The sequence below is a fragment of the Pantherophis guttatus genome, chromosome 3 (genome assembly GCF_059756535.1).
Source record: "Pantherophis guttatus breed Tessera chromosome 3, ASM5975653v1, whole genome shotgun sequence".
NCBI lineage: Eukaryota > Metazoa > Chordata > Lepidosauria > Squamata > Colubridae > Pantherophis > Pantherophis guttatus.
Genome location: NC_142065.1, coordinates 166,408,224 through 166,424,252, shown reverse-complemented (window position 1 = coordinate 166,424,252; position 16,029 = coordinate 166,408,224). Strand labels below are relative to the sequence as shown.

Below are 16,029 nucleotides of genomic sequence, written 5' to 3'. Positions count from 1 at the left end.
CGTTGAGATCATATAAATGCATCCCTCACATTGAATTTAATTTAATGGCATTATCAAATATTATAAACATTCTAATCCCATGATAATTTTCTCTCTTTTCCTTAAGAAGAATATGTTGTGACAATCAAATTACACTATTACATATAACAGATTACATATACCAAATTGGCATTGGACAAAAGGTGGAAATAGTACTACTTCCAATTGGCTTGACAAAGTGAACTGAATTAATAAAGATATTTTGCATAATGCGATATTTATGTATGCTTTGTGTTAAGTAATATAAATAATATGAAACAGTTTTTAATTAATGCACATTCTGTCATGACTTTTGATTTCAAAGCACTTACAAAGAAAAATAGACTCACCTTCTATGACCCCATTAATAACAAGTGAAATGATAGCCAGGACATTTTCACAAGAAGCTTTATTTATCTAAAAAAATATAAAAATAGCCATCAACAGTGGAATCATACGACACTTGAAACAGAATACAGTGCACTATCTTTATGGTCTGCATTGAAAAGTTGATATCTATTTCCCTTGTGGTCTTCACAAATTCTTGGGAAAAAGTATTTTATTTCCAGGAGTAAAGGTGGTGAGAAATCTTAGGGTCATGTTGGAGTATAGACTAGATTTTGATTACAAGTCTCATGAATTTTTCACTCTTAATGGTATTAATGATATCATTAATGGTATTAATGATAAGAATCAAACAGTTTAATCTTATCTTGTCTTGCTCATCGCATACTGATAGTCCTTGTTTAGCAATCACAATTGGAACCAGAAACTCAGTTGCTAAGTGAAAAATCGTATGACCACAATTATGTTTATAATTTTACCTCAACTTTCCTTTGCTTTACATGATAGAAGCTTATGACTCCAAATCATGTAACCTCAAACAGTGGAGAAAGTTTTCAGAACTCAACTCAAGAGGAAGCTGGGTAAAAGGGCAAATCTTATTGCCCCTTTCCCCCACCCCACTCCCCTTTTGAAATATCCCAGATCTGAGATAATTACAAGATGGGAAATAAAGTTTGTATTTTGTATTTACATTTATTAGAGAGGAAGGATTATAAGAGATTAACCAGATACATAATAGAAAATACACACTGAAAAGAATGTACTGTGCTAGCTGTTTACTTAGCACTTAGGAGGCAAAAAAAAAGAAAAGTGTGAAACTGATTAAGGTTTTGTCAATTACAAGTAGCAGCTGCCAGCCAGCTAATTAAGGTCACAGAACTGAGTTTGTTAACTTCCCCTTAGGGAAGTGCTGTGAAAAAAAGAGATTGCTTGTTTAGGCATTCTCTCCATTCTATGAGGGGAGAAAAGAAAATAATATAATAGGTCAGGCAAAAGACAACACAAAAGGACTGTAATGGCAAACGTGACTGAGACAAAGACACTGAGAAGGTCATAAATGCAGACATTGGTTACAAATTTACTTTTTTATCATGGTCATAAATTCAAATTGCTGCTGCCTGAGGCAATCACTATGCAAGGTCTACTTGTATAACATCCTTGATTCCAACTTTAATTTCATGCAAAGTAAATAACATATATGAACAGTGTTTCTTTGGGCCATAGAATCTGTGCAACTAAATATTCTGAAGCCAGGACCCTTCTACGTATAAAGATATGCATTTAGAGATGTTCTCACCTTGGCTAAAGAAATGGGAAAGTCACAAGTGAAGCAATGTTAAGTTGCTTCATTGGTTTGACACAATATAGTCTAATAGAATTTAAGGCTTACTGTAGCTAATATAAATGCATGAAAATTATTGATTCAGGAACAAAATGCATTGTTCTTCCTCTGTACACCGCTCAACTGCCTCATGGTCATGCTGTTGATTCAAAAGCTGCAGAGGTAGATCTCTTGAACTAGACATAATTTGAAGTGTTCTGGACATTCAACCTTGTTTTGAGATCAAACCACACCCCGCACTTCTGGAAGCTTACTTCCAGAAACTGGAAAATTATATACAGTTTAGAATGACATCACTCAGCTATTCAATTAACTTTCAGATACACAGTTAATAAAAAATTACTTACAATTTCTTCTTCCAGAGCAACTCGGAAAGCTTGATCCAGTGTTAACTTTTTTTCATTTTCACTAGAAATATATAAAAATATTAGATTGTTTTGCTAAAACTTTCAATTTCAATAAAATACTATATATATTTTTGTTATGATAACAAATAAAATTGAAATTTACCTTCCAGGTACCTGGCTGAATGCATTCAATAAAGGCTTAATGGTTTTGTTTTTTAGTGCATCTCGAGTAGAATTCTAAGATAAAAATGAGAAATAACTTATTTGATATCAGATATTGAAGCAATATATGTTTTAGAAAATCTACATCAAAGTTAAATTTGAAAATGTAATTCAAGATGACATAAATATTACTCTCCTAGGACTTACCACACCTCAAACTATGGAAAGTGTTCCATTTTTTTATTGTTCAGCATATTTCTAAACACACACTAGATACAATTTTCTGTTGGGTTCTGTAGATAGTCCTCAAACCGTTTAGGACATAGACTGAATTATAGCCCACAAAAATGATGACAGACTGCTCTCCTGTTTTGTGCGGACAAGCCAAGAGCCTTCATTTATTATTTTACAGTATCAAAAACCCCCAGTTTTAGAACCTGTGTGATGTTGTAAAATAATAAAGGTTCTCATCATGTCTAAACAGAACAGAAGCGCAACAGTACAGACAACTGCATCAGTCCAGTTGTCTGTACAATGATGGCTTGTATATCAAAAGCTCAACCCTTATCAGAACTTTCTTCCAGGGTTGGGACTCTCTTTTTATGGCCTTTGTGTTGCAACTGAGTACTGCCCAAGGTGAAGTAGCCAAGACCGAAGTGTTCTTACCTAGTTTTACCTTCCCCAACTTCCAAGAGCAGCTCTATCAACTACTTCTTGGGGATGTCATACTGGGCTGATGTTGAATCTACACGTCTATTCTAAGCACCACTTCCAATACTGGAAGAGCACTTTGTGATAGGAGGTAAAGCTTAGTTAGGCTGAACAGGAATGAATACACTCCTTCTCCCTTTTTTTCCCTTTATATGAGAGAGAGAAAGAGGGAGAGAGTATCTCCATTCTGAACGCTGAACGAGGATGAGAAAGCCACCGACGCCAGTCTGAAGTCGACAGAGAAGCACAGGACGCGAGAAACGGGACTGGGCCCATCCTTACTCGCGCTCCCAGTCGGGAGGTCTGCAGTCTCCCACTTACCATGAAACGCAACCGCGCCTCCGGCAAGCTGAAGAGCGTTGGCGGCGACATCCTTGCTCCTGACAGACGCCACCGGTGACGCATTCTAATTGACGTCATCTCACGGCGCTCGGAGAAGATTGTATTAGGTGCGTGAGCGCCCCTTGTGCCCGACGTAGTCCCCGACGTACACTGGGGTCCTCTGCAGCCGAAGCGGCCGGTGTTTTAACGCTAGCGTGCCGGTTGGGGGAATTCTGGGAGTTGAAGTCCAGGCATCTTCAAGTTGCCAAAGTTAAGAATCTCGGCTTTAAAGAGATTGCCTTTTCTTTCCAGCATGTTTCCTGTTTCTGGACGGAGGCCGAGGGAGTTATTCGTAGAAGTACGTTAAATATATATTTATTAGTTTTATCTAAATCGAGGCTGTTACTTAATAACAGAGGTTAGGTTTATTGCGTTTTGTGAAAATGTGTGGCCAATTTAAGACAAAAAGCAATTGCACAAGGACAATACAATTAGCATACACCAGGTTTGACTGGGGGTGCATGTGGTACAACACGAAGAAGAAATATGTACACTTCAGCATAAAAATAATAGTCAAAAGTATAGGAATGCAGTGAACTGGTTCCCATTAGTGCTTTATTTGACCCAATAAGATCTAATCGTATCATATCTATCCTATATGCAAGTGATTTAAATGGGCGCTTGCTTGGCTTGATTGAGATTAAATACAGTTTGGCATTGAGGTCTTGGTTAAGCATTAACTTAATGCTTTCATGTTGAGCATCCCTGGCTGTCCCTGGCTGTCCACTGACGCCAGTTATTGTGATTAATGGGTATTAATGGTCCACTGACGCCAGTTATTGTGATTAATGGTATCAGAATCTGGATTATTTCAACATGGGACCTGGATCTAAATCAATATTTTTAACCAGTCATATTTCTGAGAAAGAATTTCTAAGATTGCTGTTTTTTTATATAGGTGGCATGAGAAAAATATTTACTTACACTTGTGCATTAAGTACACAGGCTTTTATCTTGCAAGTTCTTTCAGACATCTCTCCCTCCCTAATCATATTAAGAGCAAGTTCAGGGCCATTTTCCTTCTCCTTGTATTAAAAAGGGTGCTTATAAGTATTTTCCTCATTTCTCATTTTGCCTGTTCATTCCTCATTTTGCCTGTTCCTATAGCTGAAAGCTTTGAATGCTTCCAAACAAGGATATTAATTGTGCAATCCTACAGCTTTGTTCAAGAACGCACTCTTAACTAGAAGTGTCAGACACACTCTACTGTTGGTAACCCATACAGGTTTTCCCACTGTGTCTTTATTCTGCAAGGAGAGGAGAGGGAAGGGAAGGGCAGGAGAGCGGAAGGGGAGGGGGAGCGGGAGGAATGAGGGAGGGAGTAAGGAAGGAAGGAAGGTGAGAGGACTGCCTTTTGACTGGAAGTACTAGGAATTGTCAAAATCAGGGCCTGGTTATCAAAATTATTCTGAAAATTAAATTTCATTTTCTAATTTATGGAAAGTAACACTGAGCAAGGTTCTACAGAAGCAGTTCTCTCTTAACAGTAATTTGAGGATTGAGTACTGCATTACAGTGGTTTTTAAATGTCTTATGGAAAGGCAAAACAAATGCACTTATATTTATATGCAGAAACATTTTAATGAGCGGTCCCATTGCCTGGTGAAATCAACTTGATTTTTGATGGCAAAATGAAAGGAGTGTTGGAATATTTATCTTCAAAGATATTTGCCTTTTATTTATTTTCCCACTTTCTGGTATAAGACTGTTTTGTATAATTTGCTTATGTCTAATAGAGTTACTGTATAGCATTATTGTGCCAGTAGGTGTCAGAGCTAACACAGAAAATAAAGGTGTGTTGTTTGTCTGTTTCGTTTTCCAGCTTTCACTAGATCACTGGTGCTTGAGGCATTTCAACTGCAACTTCCTTTCCTGCTAGACAAATCAGAGTTTGTGTTGGTACAGCAATTAAATGTAACCAATGCATTCAGAGAATTGGGGGAGGCAGAAATGCCAGGGCTATTTTAAGCAGCAACTATATTATTGTTAATGCTTTTTTAGCAATGATATGCATACTGTATTTTCCTATATTAATCTGAATGAAAATCAAATTGACTAGGCATGTTTCCTCCCATATTTTATAACTTATTTTTCACTATTAGTATTCCATTTTAAAATTTGCTCATACAGACAAGACTAATTCTTAGTGATTCCATTCACTGCTCATTTCTTGATTCATTTTCTGCTTTGCTCCACTTATTTATGTGTGATCAATAGGCAAGAACATCCCTTGGGTAATAAGTGTTTTAAATTTGAAGGCACCGCTAAAAAATGCTTATATGGAAAAACTTTATGAAAACTAGTGTGTGAAAAATCCAAACACTGAATAGCTCACACACAATGTTACTTTGCCAAATTTACTAAAAAAACAACTTTAAAATTTCGTATGCTTAGCTTGGCTAAAAGAAAATAGTATGACAGCGCCAGCAAGTAGAAAACATTGTAAACAGTGTTGTTTCCAATAGTAAAACACTATTTTCAAACCAGAAGTATTTCATTTCATTTTTATTGAACATTAAAGTCAGCAATATGAAACAGAACACAAATATGACAGTCACTTTATAGGGGAGATGGGTGGCATACAAATTTAATGAGTAATAAATAATAATGAAGAGACCTTTGCCCCCTGCTACAATACTTTTAGATAGTTACATCTAGTCTGTATGCTATCTATATGCTTTTTAGAAAATGATCTTTATTCCTGTATTTACTGATTGGAAAATTGACAGCAAACGTATTTTGCCATCCATCAAGCTTAATGTTTATGGTGACCCATTTCGATTTCTTATTTCCTGATTAGATTATCAGTGTCAATATGAAAGAGTAAATATTTCCTCTTTAATCAAAACCAGCCATATTTTTAAAGTCAAACTATTGATTTTAGTTGCCGAAAATTAGAAATTTTTACTTCATTTCTTTCTGTCAGGACTCTGTATCCAAGAATCTATTTTTAACTCTTTCTCCCATGCACTGATCAGATTGCCTTATTACTGGTTATTTTTAAAGTGCCTGAGAGAGACCAGCATACAGAATTGTGTACTTTATATTTCCAAAGATATGTTTTGAGCAGTTGAAGCATAAGCCATGGTTTAGAAACAAAGAAACCTCCCATTGATTGTTTGAGCTGCACAATATAGTGATGAGAAAAAAGCTGCTCATATTGGTGTTAGAAAAAAAATGCATCACCAGGAATGGAGACAAAATTGTGATGATCTCTGGCAAGAATGTGATTGTGTTTCGGACCCTCATGGTACTGCAGCCTTCAATACCATAAGTTATGATATCCTCCTGACCTGTCTCAGAGGATTAGGAACAGTGGGGAACAGAGTTTTGCTGTGGTTCTCCTAAATGGGTGGTTCCAGTACAGTAGATGGTGATGATGGCAAAGAGATTGAGTTTTGGGCTCCTGTATTTATTTATTTATTTAATTTATATGCCACCCATCTCATTGTACACATTTATTATTAGATGGATAATAAGGCTAGGATGACCAGCAGCAAGACGTTTTTCATTACAGTGCTAATAGGACCAGGATTGGAAGACATGAATGCCCAGGTTGGCAATAGGCCATGTTGGTAGACAGTATTTAAGTCTTTTAACCTTTTAGCCAAGATTTAACACCTTAAGAATTCAGGGGGTCTGGCTTTTTAGTAAATATGGTTGCCCAAGACTGATTGACCAGAACTGCTACATAAGGCAGAATGAACTGTTAAAATGTGTTGCAGGATAATACTATAAGATTACTGGAAGATAAAATCAAGACTAAATGTACTCTACTTGCAGTTTACCCATCAGCAAAACAACTTCCTCTCAAAAATGGAGATCAGAAATGGGGCACAACATGGCTGGAGAACCAACACAAGTGTTATAAGCAACATTCCTATATCATATTATTATTGCCACACTAGCAAATTTCAGTTTATACAACGATTACACAAATGGAACATTTAGGCAAGTAAAAACGTTCTGTTTTTTAAAACAGAATGTCTTCGAGTTATTTATCATATAAATTGGCAAGCCAAATTCATTGCGAAATTACAAACAGATTCCTGAAACTCTTTAAGTCATTTCCTTTTGGGCATAGAAAGAGTGATTACTCCCACTCCCACATTACTTAGGGTAAGGCATTTTCGTGCTTCATTCTAGTCACTACATAAACAAAACCAAACACAATGTTCTCAGTAACACTAGAATAAATATCCTTAGGTTTCATTGTTGTTAGGTCAACTGCATATTTGGACCACACTCAAAAAAGCAAAGTGTTGATTCTCCAAATACTTATGTGCCATAGTTAGTGAAATCTGTTCAGCTGCATTGCCAGAAATCATGCTGCATGATTTAAAGGCTCATTATTCCCAAGATGCTCAGTAACAGGATCAGAGCCCAATGATACTAAGAATACCATAGGCAGCTACTTCAGGAGCCAAGAAAATGTATAATGTTATTTCTCTGAGGTATGTCCCATGTTTATTTTAATAAAATCAAGATAATATGCAACGATCAGTACGCAAAAACCTCATTAGCACATACTAATTTTCAAAAATCCTAAATTGACTTTCAGTGCCATTATAAATATTATGATAGCTATTTATATCTATACTTCTACCTTAGGAAGTAAAGGTGGATGGGTAGCCTGTTTCCCCCACCACCATCACCAGCATTATCCCCATATTGGGGAGTGGGGGTTGGCTGAGAGAGTGATTAGTCCAATGTGAGTTTCTATGGAAGAAGATTAGAACCCAGGTCTTTCCTTTCCTAGTCTGATATATGGCCCACTGCATTCCACTGGCTTTACTTGTTTTAGACACCAGTCTTGCAACTTGATGAGGATCCAATTAATGCCTGCTTTAAAAATAGAGTAAGAAGAAATGTGTGAACACAAGTTAAAAGCGTTTCCAGTCAGAACTTTCATGTATTCGTGTTCAGATATGAAATGCCGACACCATATAGGAAAGTTTCAGGTCTACTTTGGACTATGTATGTATAATTTATAAAAGGTGAAGGAATGCCATCTCTTCTGTATATTGTTTTTCTCATGCTGCCTGATATAATTGCCTGACAAATTAATTATTCAGTAACTCATAAGATTAACCAATTTTTTAAATAAAATAAAAAGAGCTATATTTTCTAAGCAACAGTTAAGGCACTTTGAGTATCAGGAAGAGAAGCAGAGCTTCAAAAGAAGTACAGTACATCAGTAAACGAGAAATTACGATTAACTTGTTTCTTAGAATACAAATGATACTATCCTTTTAAAACATTTCTTATATTCCCCTTTTTAAAATTGAAGACTCTCACTTTTCTTATAGATATAGCTATTTAGGAAGTATGCAACTATTTCATTCCATAAACCTGAACCATGGAGTTTAATTTATTATTTTGCGATGCTTTGAAGTGGCATCAGTACTGAAAAAAGTGACTTACAACCATGTCACTGCGTTATTTTATTTACCAGCTGAGCTTCATATTTCTGGACTATCTGACTTTCCGTACCTTGCCAAGAATTGTTATCAAAAGTTACTATGCATGTCTGCATTCCTTCACTTGCTTCACACACTCTTTCCTTTGTTCTCTTTCCAGAAAGGTCCGGCTGAGAAATAGCCGGCAAGATTTACTTTCAAAATGTAGCAATTACTTTTCTTAGTTAGTGAGGTGTTTTATTTTCTTTATAACAAATAAATGAGTTTTATTAGAGAACTTTTCTTCGCGTTTCTTTTTCAGAATATTGCAACATGGAATAAGCCACGATCCATCCTCTAATTAAACCAGGGTGATTTGTCCCAGAGCCAAGCATGGGATTAATCAATGTCCTGACATCAACCAGTCCTTGCATTTATAACAGTTGCAGAATCCCCACAGTCACCTGTTCAAAATTCAGGTGTTTGGCAACTGGCGTGTATTTACAACAGCTGCAGCATCTCAGGATGATTTGATCACCATTTGTGATCTTCTCAGCTAACTTCTGACAAATACAGCCATTGGATGAATTTGGATTTGCTTAATAGCAATAGCACTTAGACTTATATATCGCTTCCCAGTGCTTTACAGCCCTCTCTGAGCGGTTTACAGAGTCAGCCTATTGCCCCAACAATCTGGGTCTTCAGTTTACTGACCTCGGAAGGATGGAAGGCTGAATCAATCTTGAGCTGGAGAGAATCAAACTTCTGGCGGTGGGCAGAATTAGCCTGCAATACTGCATTCTAACCACTGTGCCACTACAGCTCCTAATAACCTAGTGATTCATTTAACAGCTACAATCATTCTCTTTACAATTGTGGCCAAAAAAAAAAAAAAGTCATAAAATCCAGTGTGACTCATTTAACAGCCACCTTCCTTAGCAATAGAAATTCTGGTCCTGATTGTGAGCGTACATCGAAGTCTACCTGCATATACAAATTGCAATTTTAAAGTTAGTTGCACATTATTACAAAAATGTGTGTAGGTGGGAAATGACTATGACAAATTTGATGCGTTTCCAAGACAAACTGCTTTTCCTCTCAGCAAGATGCCTCTGATGGGAAGAAGTCATTAGATTCATAACAACTGTGAGAGGGGGTTTTTTTTTGGTACTGCCAAACACATTGCTGAATATTTTCCACGAACATCATGGAACTCTGCATATTCCAAATGCACATTAATATATTTTGCCCATTAGTTTGTAATTAGGTGCAGTTATATGTGCTGATTATAAGCAATGGGTGATAAAGCATTCCAGGCAGAGAGTGAAGTGGCTGCCAGCAATGAGACAACATATTTTAACTTTTTATTATGTGTAGCACAAAACCAAAGCTGCCTGATATAGGAAAAAAAACCCTGCAAAAATGCTTCTTCTCTGCCAGTCCCTAGTAGATTAACAACCTTTACTTTTCTTATGACACTGCTTCTGGGAAGAGTTTCTTACTAATTTTAAAATGGCAAAAGTTCAGAAGGAAAACAGTTGTCATCTACATAGTCAAACGTTTCAGAGGATATAAATCTGTTTAAAAATTCTCTACCCATAAGGGCTGGCAGCTTTATTTCTAGCTGAAAATACTTGTAATCTTAAAAGCCTTGTTAAGAGGATATTTTTCAGCAGAAGGGGGCAAGTATGAAATGTCATGAGCAATCACATTCCTCAATAATATTGGGAAGGGAAGTATGATTGCTGCTGCTAAGCTGTAATGTTTGCACGGAACGGCAGTTTTAAGTTGGAAGAAGGTGAGAGCAATAGAAGCCATTCAGGCAGAGGACTTGAAAACGAAATAGTGATTTAGCTTGGAACTTAGCTGGGAGAGCTCTACTTTACTTTTACTCTCCTATTTGGTAAACCTTTAAACAGTTCACTTAGTGACCACAAAGTAACAACAGCACTGAAAAAAGTGACTTATGACCGGTTTTCACACTTTTGTTGCATCATCTCCATGGTCATCTGATCAAAATTAAAATGCATGGTCTATAGACAGATAGTCCTTGGTTTATCGATCATAACTGAGCCCAAAATTTACATTGCTAAGTGAAATATTTGTTGAGTGAGCTTTGCCCCATTTTACGATCTTTCTTGCCACAGTTGTTAAGTGAATCACTGCAGCTATTAGGTTAGTATCACGGCTGTTAAGTGAATCTGGTTTCCCTGTTGAGTTTGTTTGTCAGCAAGTTGCAAAACGGGATCACATGATCCTGGGATACTGCAACTGCCATAAATATGAGTCAGTTGTCAGGCGTTTTAATTTTGATCACATGATCATGGAGATGACGCAACATTCGTTAAGCGTGAAAACCGGTCATATGTCACTTTTTTCAGTGCTGTTGTTACTTTGAACGGTCACTAAGTGAACTGCTGTAAGTCGAGGACTATGTGTATATACTTTAAATTTCTTTTTATGATTGTTCTACCTACTCCTAAGATCTCAGAATGCCATATTTAGGAGGAGTCCGGTAACAGCTTTTCTATCAAATGTTATCAAGAGGCACAAGTGCATGGAATGACTAAACTGTGCAGATGGTGCCTGAAGGAAGGTGATTGTGAAGGTGCAGGTTATATACGAGACAGAATGAGATCTTCTGAGAGAATTTGAAATCTGTTAACATGTGTGAATTCAGCAATCTTTCAATTATATTCGCCAAGTGTCTGTCTTCTTTTGATCTTTTCCCTCCAGAAATGGCTATTTTGAAATCTCTAAGATTGACATCAAAACTCAAAATAACAAATAGCTACTTGGAAAAAAGAAAAAGCCACACATATCAAGTCATCTGCCTATACAAATATGATCGTTCATGAACAATTAACATGAAACATGATTATCTTTTTTGAAGCTGTTATGCAAAATCTTCATACATATCAATTTACCTTGATACAGTTGCATTGCTTTTTTCTTGCTATGTTTTAATATTTTTCTATGTTCTACGTACACAAACACATATTCTTTTATTCAGAATAAGATGCCGGCAAGTTCTATAAGAAGTCATCTTACAAGGTTATCTGAAATGAGTTTGAGCCTGTTTACCTAATTAAGTAAACAAGACTCTTTGAAACCATCTATGTTTTGTATTCCTGCCTCACCTGATTAGTGAATTATTTCAGGGTTGTAACAGGCGGGCTGAGTCAGGCTAGTACAGTGGATCCTTGGGAGTAGCAGTGGTGAATCTTCCTTTGAGGAGAGTGATAGTATTCTCTTTCCTCAAAGCCATATTGCTGTTCCAACTGGGGGGAGTTGACTTCTAGAGTTCTCCACTGTTTGTTGTGGGTGCAACAAACCTCATTATGTTTACCATAATGATTTCATCTCATTTCCTGTTATGATCTGACTCAAGTTTAGTACCAGCAGGACATACAGTACCGGCTCTGGGTACAGGATCCAATTAAATCCATTAAGTTTCCATCTTTGTTTCTGGCCAGGACAGAACTCCAGCATGCAAAATTGACTCATAATCTAGAAATATAGTTATATTCACAGTTCCTGCTCAAAGAACAGATGGCGACCAAGAGGTTTTTACCCACTTCCAGCTTGTCTCCCTTTTATGGCAATTTCTGGGTCAGTAAGCTATGCTAAGGGGCTTTGTCACCATGTCTTTTATTATTGAAATGTACACTACCTTGGGCTGCATTTGGAGATCACAAGCTTCAGCTGGTCTACAATGTAATAACTTAAGTAACTTGATTTATCTATGCTGCTACACCTACATTTAGAGAGCTGCATTGTTTGCTATTCAATTACTGGCCACATTTCAAAATGCTAGATATCACTTTTAAAGTCACATATGACTCAGGAGCTGGCTATTTATGAGACCATCTAATCCAGGGCTGTCAAACTCGTGGCCCGCAGACCAGATGCATCATGCACTGGCCACGCCCACGCCTGGTTTAGCAAAGGGGAAAAAAGTCATGATACATCATGTAGTGCCACCGTGACAATGCGACTTTGACACCCCTGACCTAATCCAAGTATCAAACTCCCCAAAAAATGATTGCTCAGGGTGTCAATCTCTAAGGACCATTGTGATTGGGGAATACAGGGGCAGATCTTCTCTGTCACTGCTCCCCTTCTCAAGAGATTAGAGCCCTACCCTTGCTATGGTTCTTAAGGGCCATTAGGATCCAGTGCTTCTAAAGCATCTCTGAGAGTCTGATATGGATATTTGTCCTTGAGGAAAGGACAGTTTTGACTGTCCCATAGTGGCTATTTTATGATTTTAATAATTTTGCTGGACATTGGGAGTTTAAGTGGTTCTGAGTCCTTTATGACAGGAGAAACATGTAAGTCTCAGCAAATAAATAACTCACCCAATATCTAGTTTCAAACTAATTGAGAATTTGCTTTGGTACCAGTGAAGGAGATACAGAAGGATGTTAGAGATAGAAAGAAAAGGTTTGTACATTATTTAACTGAACAGCACAGATCACAGCAACAAATTATCCTAATGTGAAAATTATCCTAACGTTTCAGAGGAAACGTTAATTACTTTGATGTATTCATTGTTTCAATATTCTGAGTTTACCAACATTCTTTTTAGGTATCCAGTTGTGTCCAAATCTGCAGCAAAATGATTACAGATGCTTATCTTAAATATAAATGTTCACAAACAATCATAGTATCAATTTTACATACAAAAATAATGTAAATACTATTTATGCCAACATGTGTGGCTTGCCTTTTATTTTCACTGTAATTATATGTTAAGCACAAATCATTACTGAACACTGTGGAAGTACAGAAAAGTACTGTAATATTGTAGCATTTTTGCCTGCTGATCCACCAAATGAGATATGTTGCATTCAGATATACAGAACTCTTTCCCAATGCCTTGGATTTTGCTTTTTTCTCTCTCTCTTCTCCAGAGCAATGCCTTATTGACAATCAACAGGAAGGTAACCGTGGCGTGGAATAGTTAACCATTTTCTGACAAGTTCTTTTCCATGTGGAAGAAAAAGCTGCAATTTGGAGGCGTTAAACTGGAGCAGAAAAAAGTCTAAGCAAGAAATGGCAAAGTCTACTGGTTCCTGTCCTCTCTGCTCCAGTGGGTGGGTACCAAAAAGGTATTACGAAAAAGTTGCACACGTCTATCAGAAATATCTATTTTTGTTAAAAATTTTATTAGACTTAAACTAGTCCCCAATGGTCTGAAGCCCATTACAGCAATAGAAATTGCCTACACATGAAGAAAATAAGAGGAACATAAAACATATTTTATGTTAGGTCATGTTAAGCAGCTAATACATTAAGCCCTGCATTATAGCCAATAAAAATTCCCAGGGCTTTCGACAAAGCCTTTTTTTTATTATTATTTTTAGCTCTCTGACCACTTGATTATTTTAATTGGAATCAGGAAGACTGAATCAGGAATTCTCTATACAATATGTAAAGTATGTACTTTACTAGTCAATGTTATCACTTCCTTCAAGTCTATTGCTAGACTTTCAGCTGCCTGGAGTTCGGTCAATGGACCATTTTGGAAAAACAAGCATGTTGTCCTTGGATCGTAACTTTGTGTATATTTTTGTATAATGGACTGCAAATGCCATCTAAAATCAATTTTAAAAGTTATTATACATGAGTAATTTATTCCAGACGGTTATTTCGAGTGAATGATAAGTAGTATCAATGGTGTTTTCTTTGATTTCTATTTACTATATTCATATAAAAAAGCAATTAAATCAATATAATAGGCAACATTTTGTACAAAAATACAGAATTTTAAAAGCTTTTAAAAGTATATTCTATATTACTGATCAGAACTGGACTATATATATTTATATATAAAATTTATATAAATTTATACATGTATATTTATATAAATTGCCAATATTTGGGAATTTAGCAAGTGGCTGCTTTGTTTACACAGTAGCTTTGTATTTTTTTGTCTTCCTAGAGTAGTAAAGTCATAACTTGTAATCAGCTTGCTATTTTCTAGTTCTTACCAGAACATACCTTCTGCTTAAAGACTGAAGAGATCTACAGGAGTTTTGTCCAATTACATTTTCTACCAACATGTTTGTGCAACAGGTTGTAAAGCCCCTGAAAAATTAGAAAATGTGGAGGACAAATTGTGCTGATGAAGTTTATTCATCAAAGTTCTCAGTGCTCCTTTTCTTATTTGAGTGATGGTTCAGTCCCAGATTAATTTCTTTGCAAAGAAAATGTCAGTCTCTTGGCCCACGACCTATTACAATCCTGGAGGCTGAGCTGCAGTGGGAAATGAAAAGTAACAAGTGTTACAAAGGTAAAACCTGGCTTTAAAATCCAGAAACCAATGCCAAAGCTGTAAGTTGCAATGGTAAGTACTGCTTTCCAAATCTGTGTCTGACCATAACCAGTCAAAATGCAAATAGTCTGACAATGGTAGGAAGATATTTAATGTGAAAATCAGTGTATACTAATTACAGGTGATAAAAGAAAGATATTCAGTCCAGGGGTGAAATTCACTTACCTTCCCTACTGGTTCGCAAATGTGCACGCACCGTCATCCGTGCATGCGCAAAGCCTTCTGTGCATGCATAAATCCTGCGCATGCACAGATGCTTAAAATTGTCATTAAAAAGCGATGTCATGATGTCCGCACGGGTGGGCAGAGCCTCCCGCAGCCACTGCTAATGGTTCACCCGAGCCTGATAGAACTGGCTGAATTTCACCCCTGTTCCACTCTATCTACTTACTGTCCATTGCCATTTGTCAATTAATCACAAGGGCAGACCAGTCAGTTTCACTCTTGAAATGCAGAAGTAGGGGAAAAAAAACCTTCAATCCACTGATTTTTCTCTACAGATAATCTCTCCCCACCCCCCACCTCCATAGTCTTATTAAAAGACAATTTTGGTCCTAAAAAATCACCTAAGTGTTGACTATTGTTAACATAATGAAATCTTGGGTTCTTTGGAAAGATTGCCATACCACCTGAGAAAAGATTTGTCTTTATTTAACACATCTTAATTGCGCTGTATAGTTGCTTAATCATCTGAGGCCAGTTATAAAGTGAAATGTTGTGCTGTTAATCATGTTGTAAGGTAATTGAAGAGGGGGCAAGGGAGGGGATCCAATAGGGATCAGGACTGAAGTGCTGGCATAAAGGTCAGGGGAACTAATTCTTCTTGTATTACTTCATTGTAGAAGTTATTTACTTTGTAGGAAACAGCACCGAGTAAACACAAATAGATTTCTAAGAATTATTTTTCTAGCTGTTATACAGAACACATTTTGGTGGCAGTGACCACTTGTTTCAGGTATTAAAAGCTGCTGAAATTTAAACACA

The 16,029-nt window shown here is 36.7% G+C and overlaps 2 protein-coding genes and 1 long non-coding RNA gene across 4 annotated transcripts in view; 1 reads left to right on the top strand and 2 right to left on the bottom strand.

The window, feature by feature from the left end:
- Positions 1-3,403, bottom strand: part of THOC1 (THO complex subunit 1) — a 27,680-nt gene extending 24,277 nt beyond the window's left edge. The window contains exons 1-4 of the mRNA XM_034429562.3: positions 3,247-3,403; positions 2,216-2,289; positions 2,053-2,113; positions 369-435 (exon numbers count right to left, since the gene is read on the bottom strand). Coding sequence (XP_034285453.1) covers positions 369-435; positions 2,053-2,113; positions 2,216-2,289; positions 3,247-3,345 — 301 coding nt within the window. The 5' untranslated portion in view covers positions 3,346-3,403. The remainder of the gene's footprint in view (positions 1-368; positions 436-2,052; positions 2,114-2,215; positions 2,290-3,246) is intronic.
- LOC148114891 (uncharacterized) overlaps positions 3,401-16,029 on the top strand; it is a 24,585-nt gene continuing 11,956 nt past the window's right edge. Inside the window, exons 1-2 of one of the 2 annotated variants that reach the window (XR_015733349.1) lie at positions 3,401-3,604; positions 13,622-13,804. This is a non-coding gene — a long non-coding RNA (uncharacterized LOC148114891). Of the gene's footprint in view, positions 3,605-13,621; positions 13,820-16,029 lie in introns of both variants that reach the window. The other variant, XR_015733348.1, reaches the window with a different exon arrangement.
- The window catches only part of COLEC12 (collectin subfamily member 12), an 87,375-nt gene continuing 85,203 nt past the window's right edge, over positions 13,858-16,029 (bottom strand). The window contains exon 10 of the mRNA XM_034429560.3: positions 13,858-14,966. Within this exon, the coding sequence (XP_034285451.1) occupies positions 14,947-14,966 (20 nt within the window). The 3' untranslated portion in view covers positions 13,858-14,946. The remainder of the gene's footprint in view (positions 14,967-16,029) is intronic.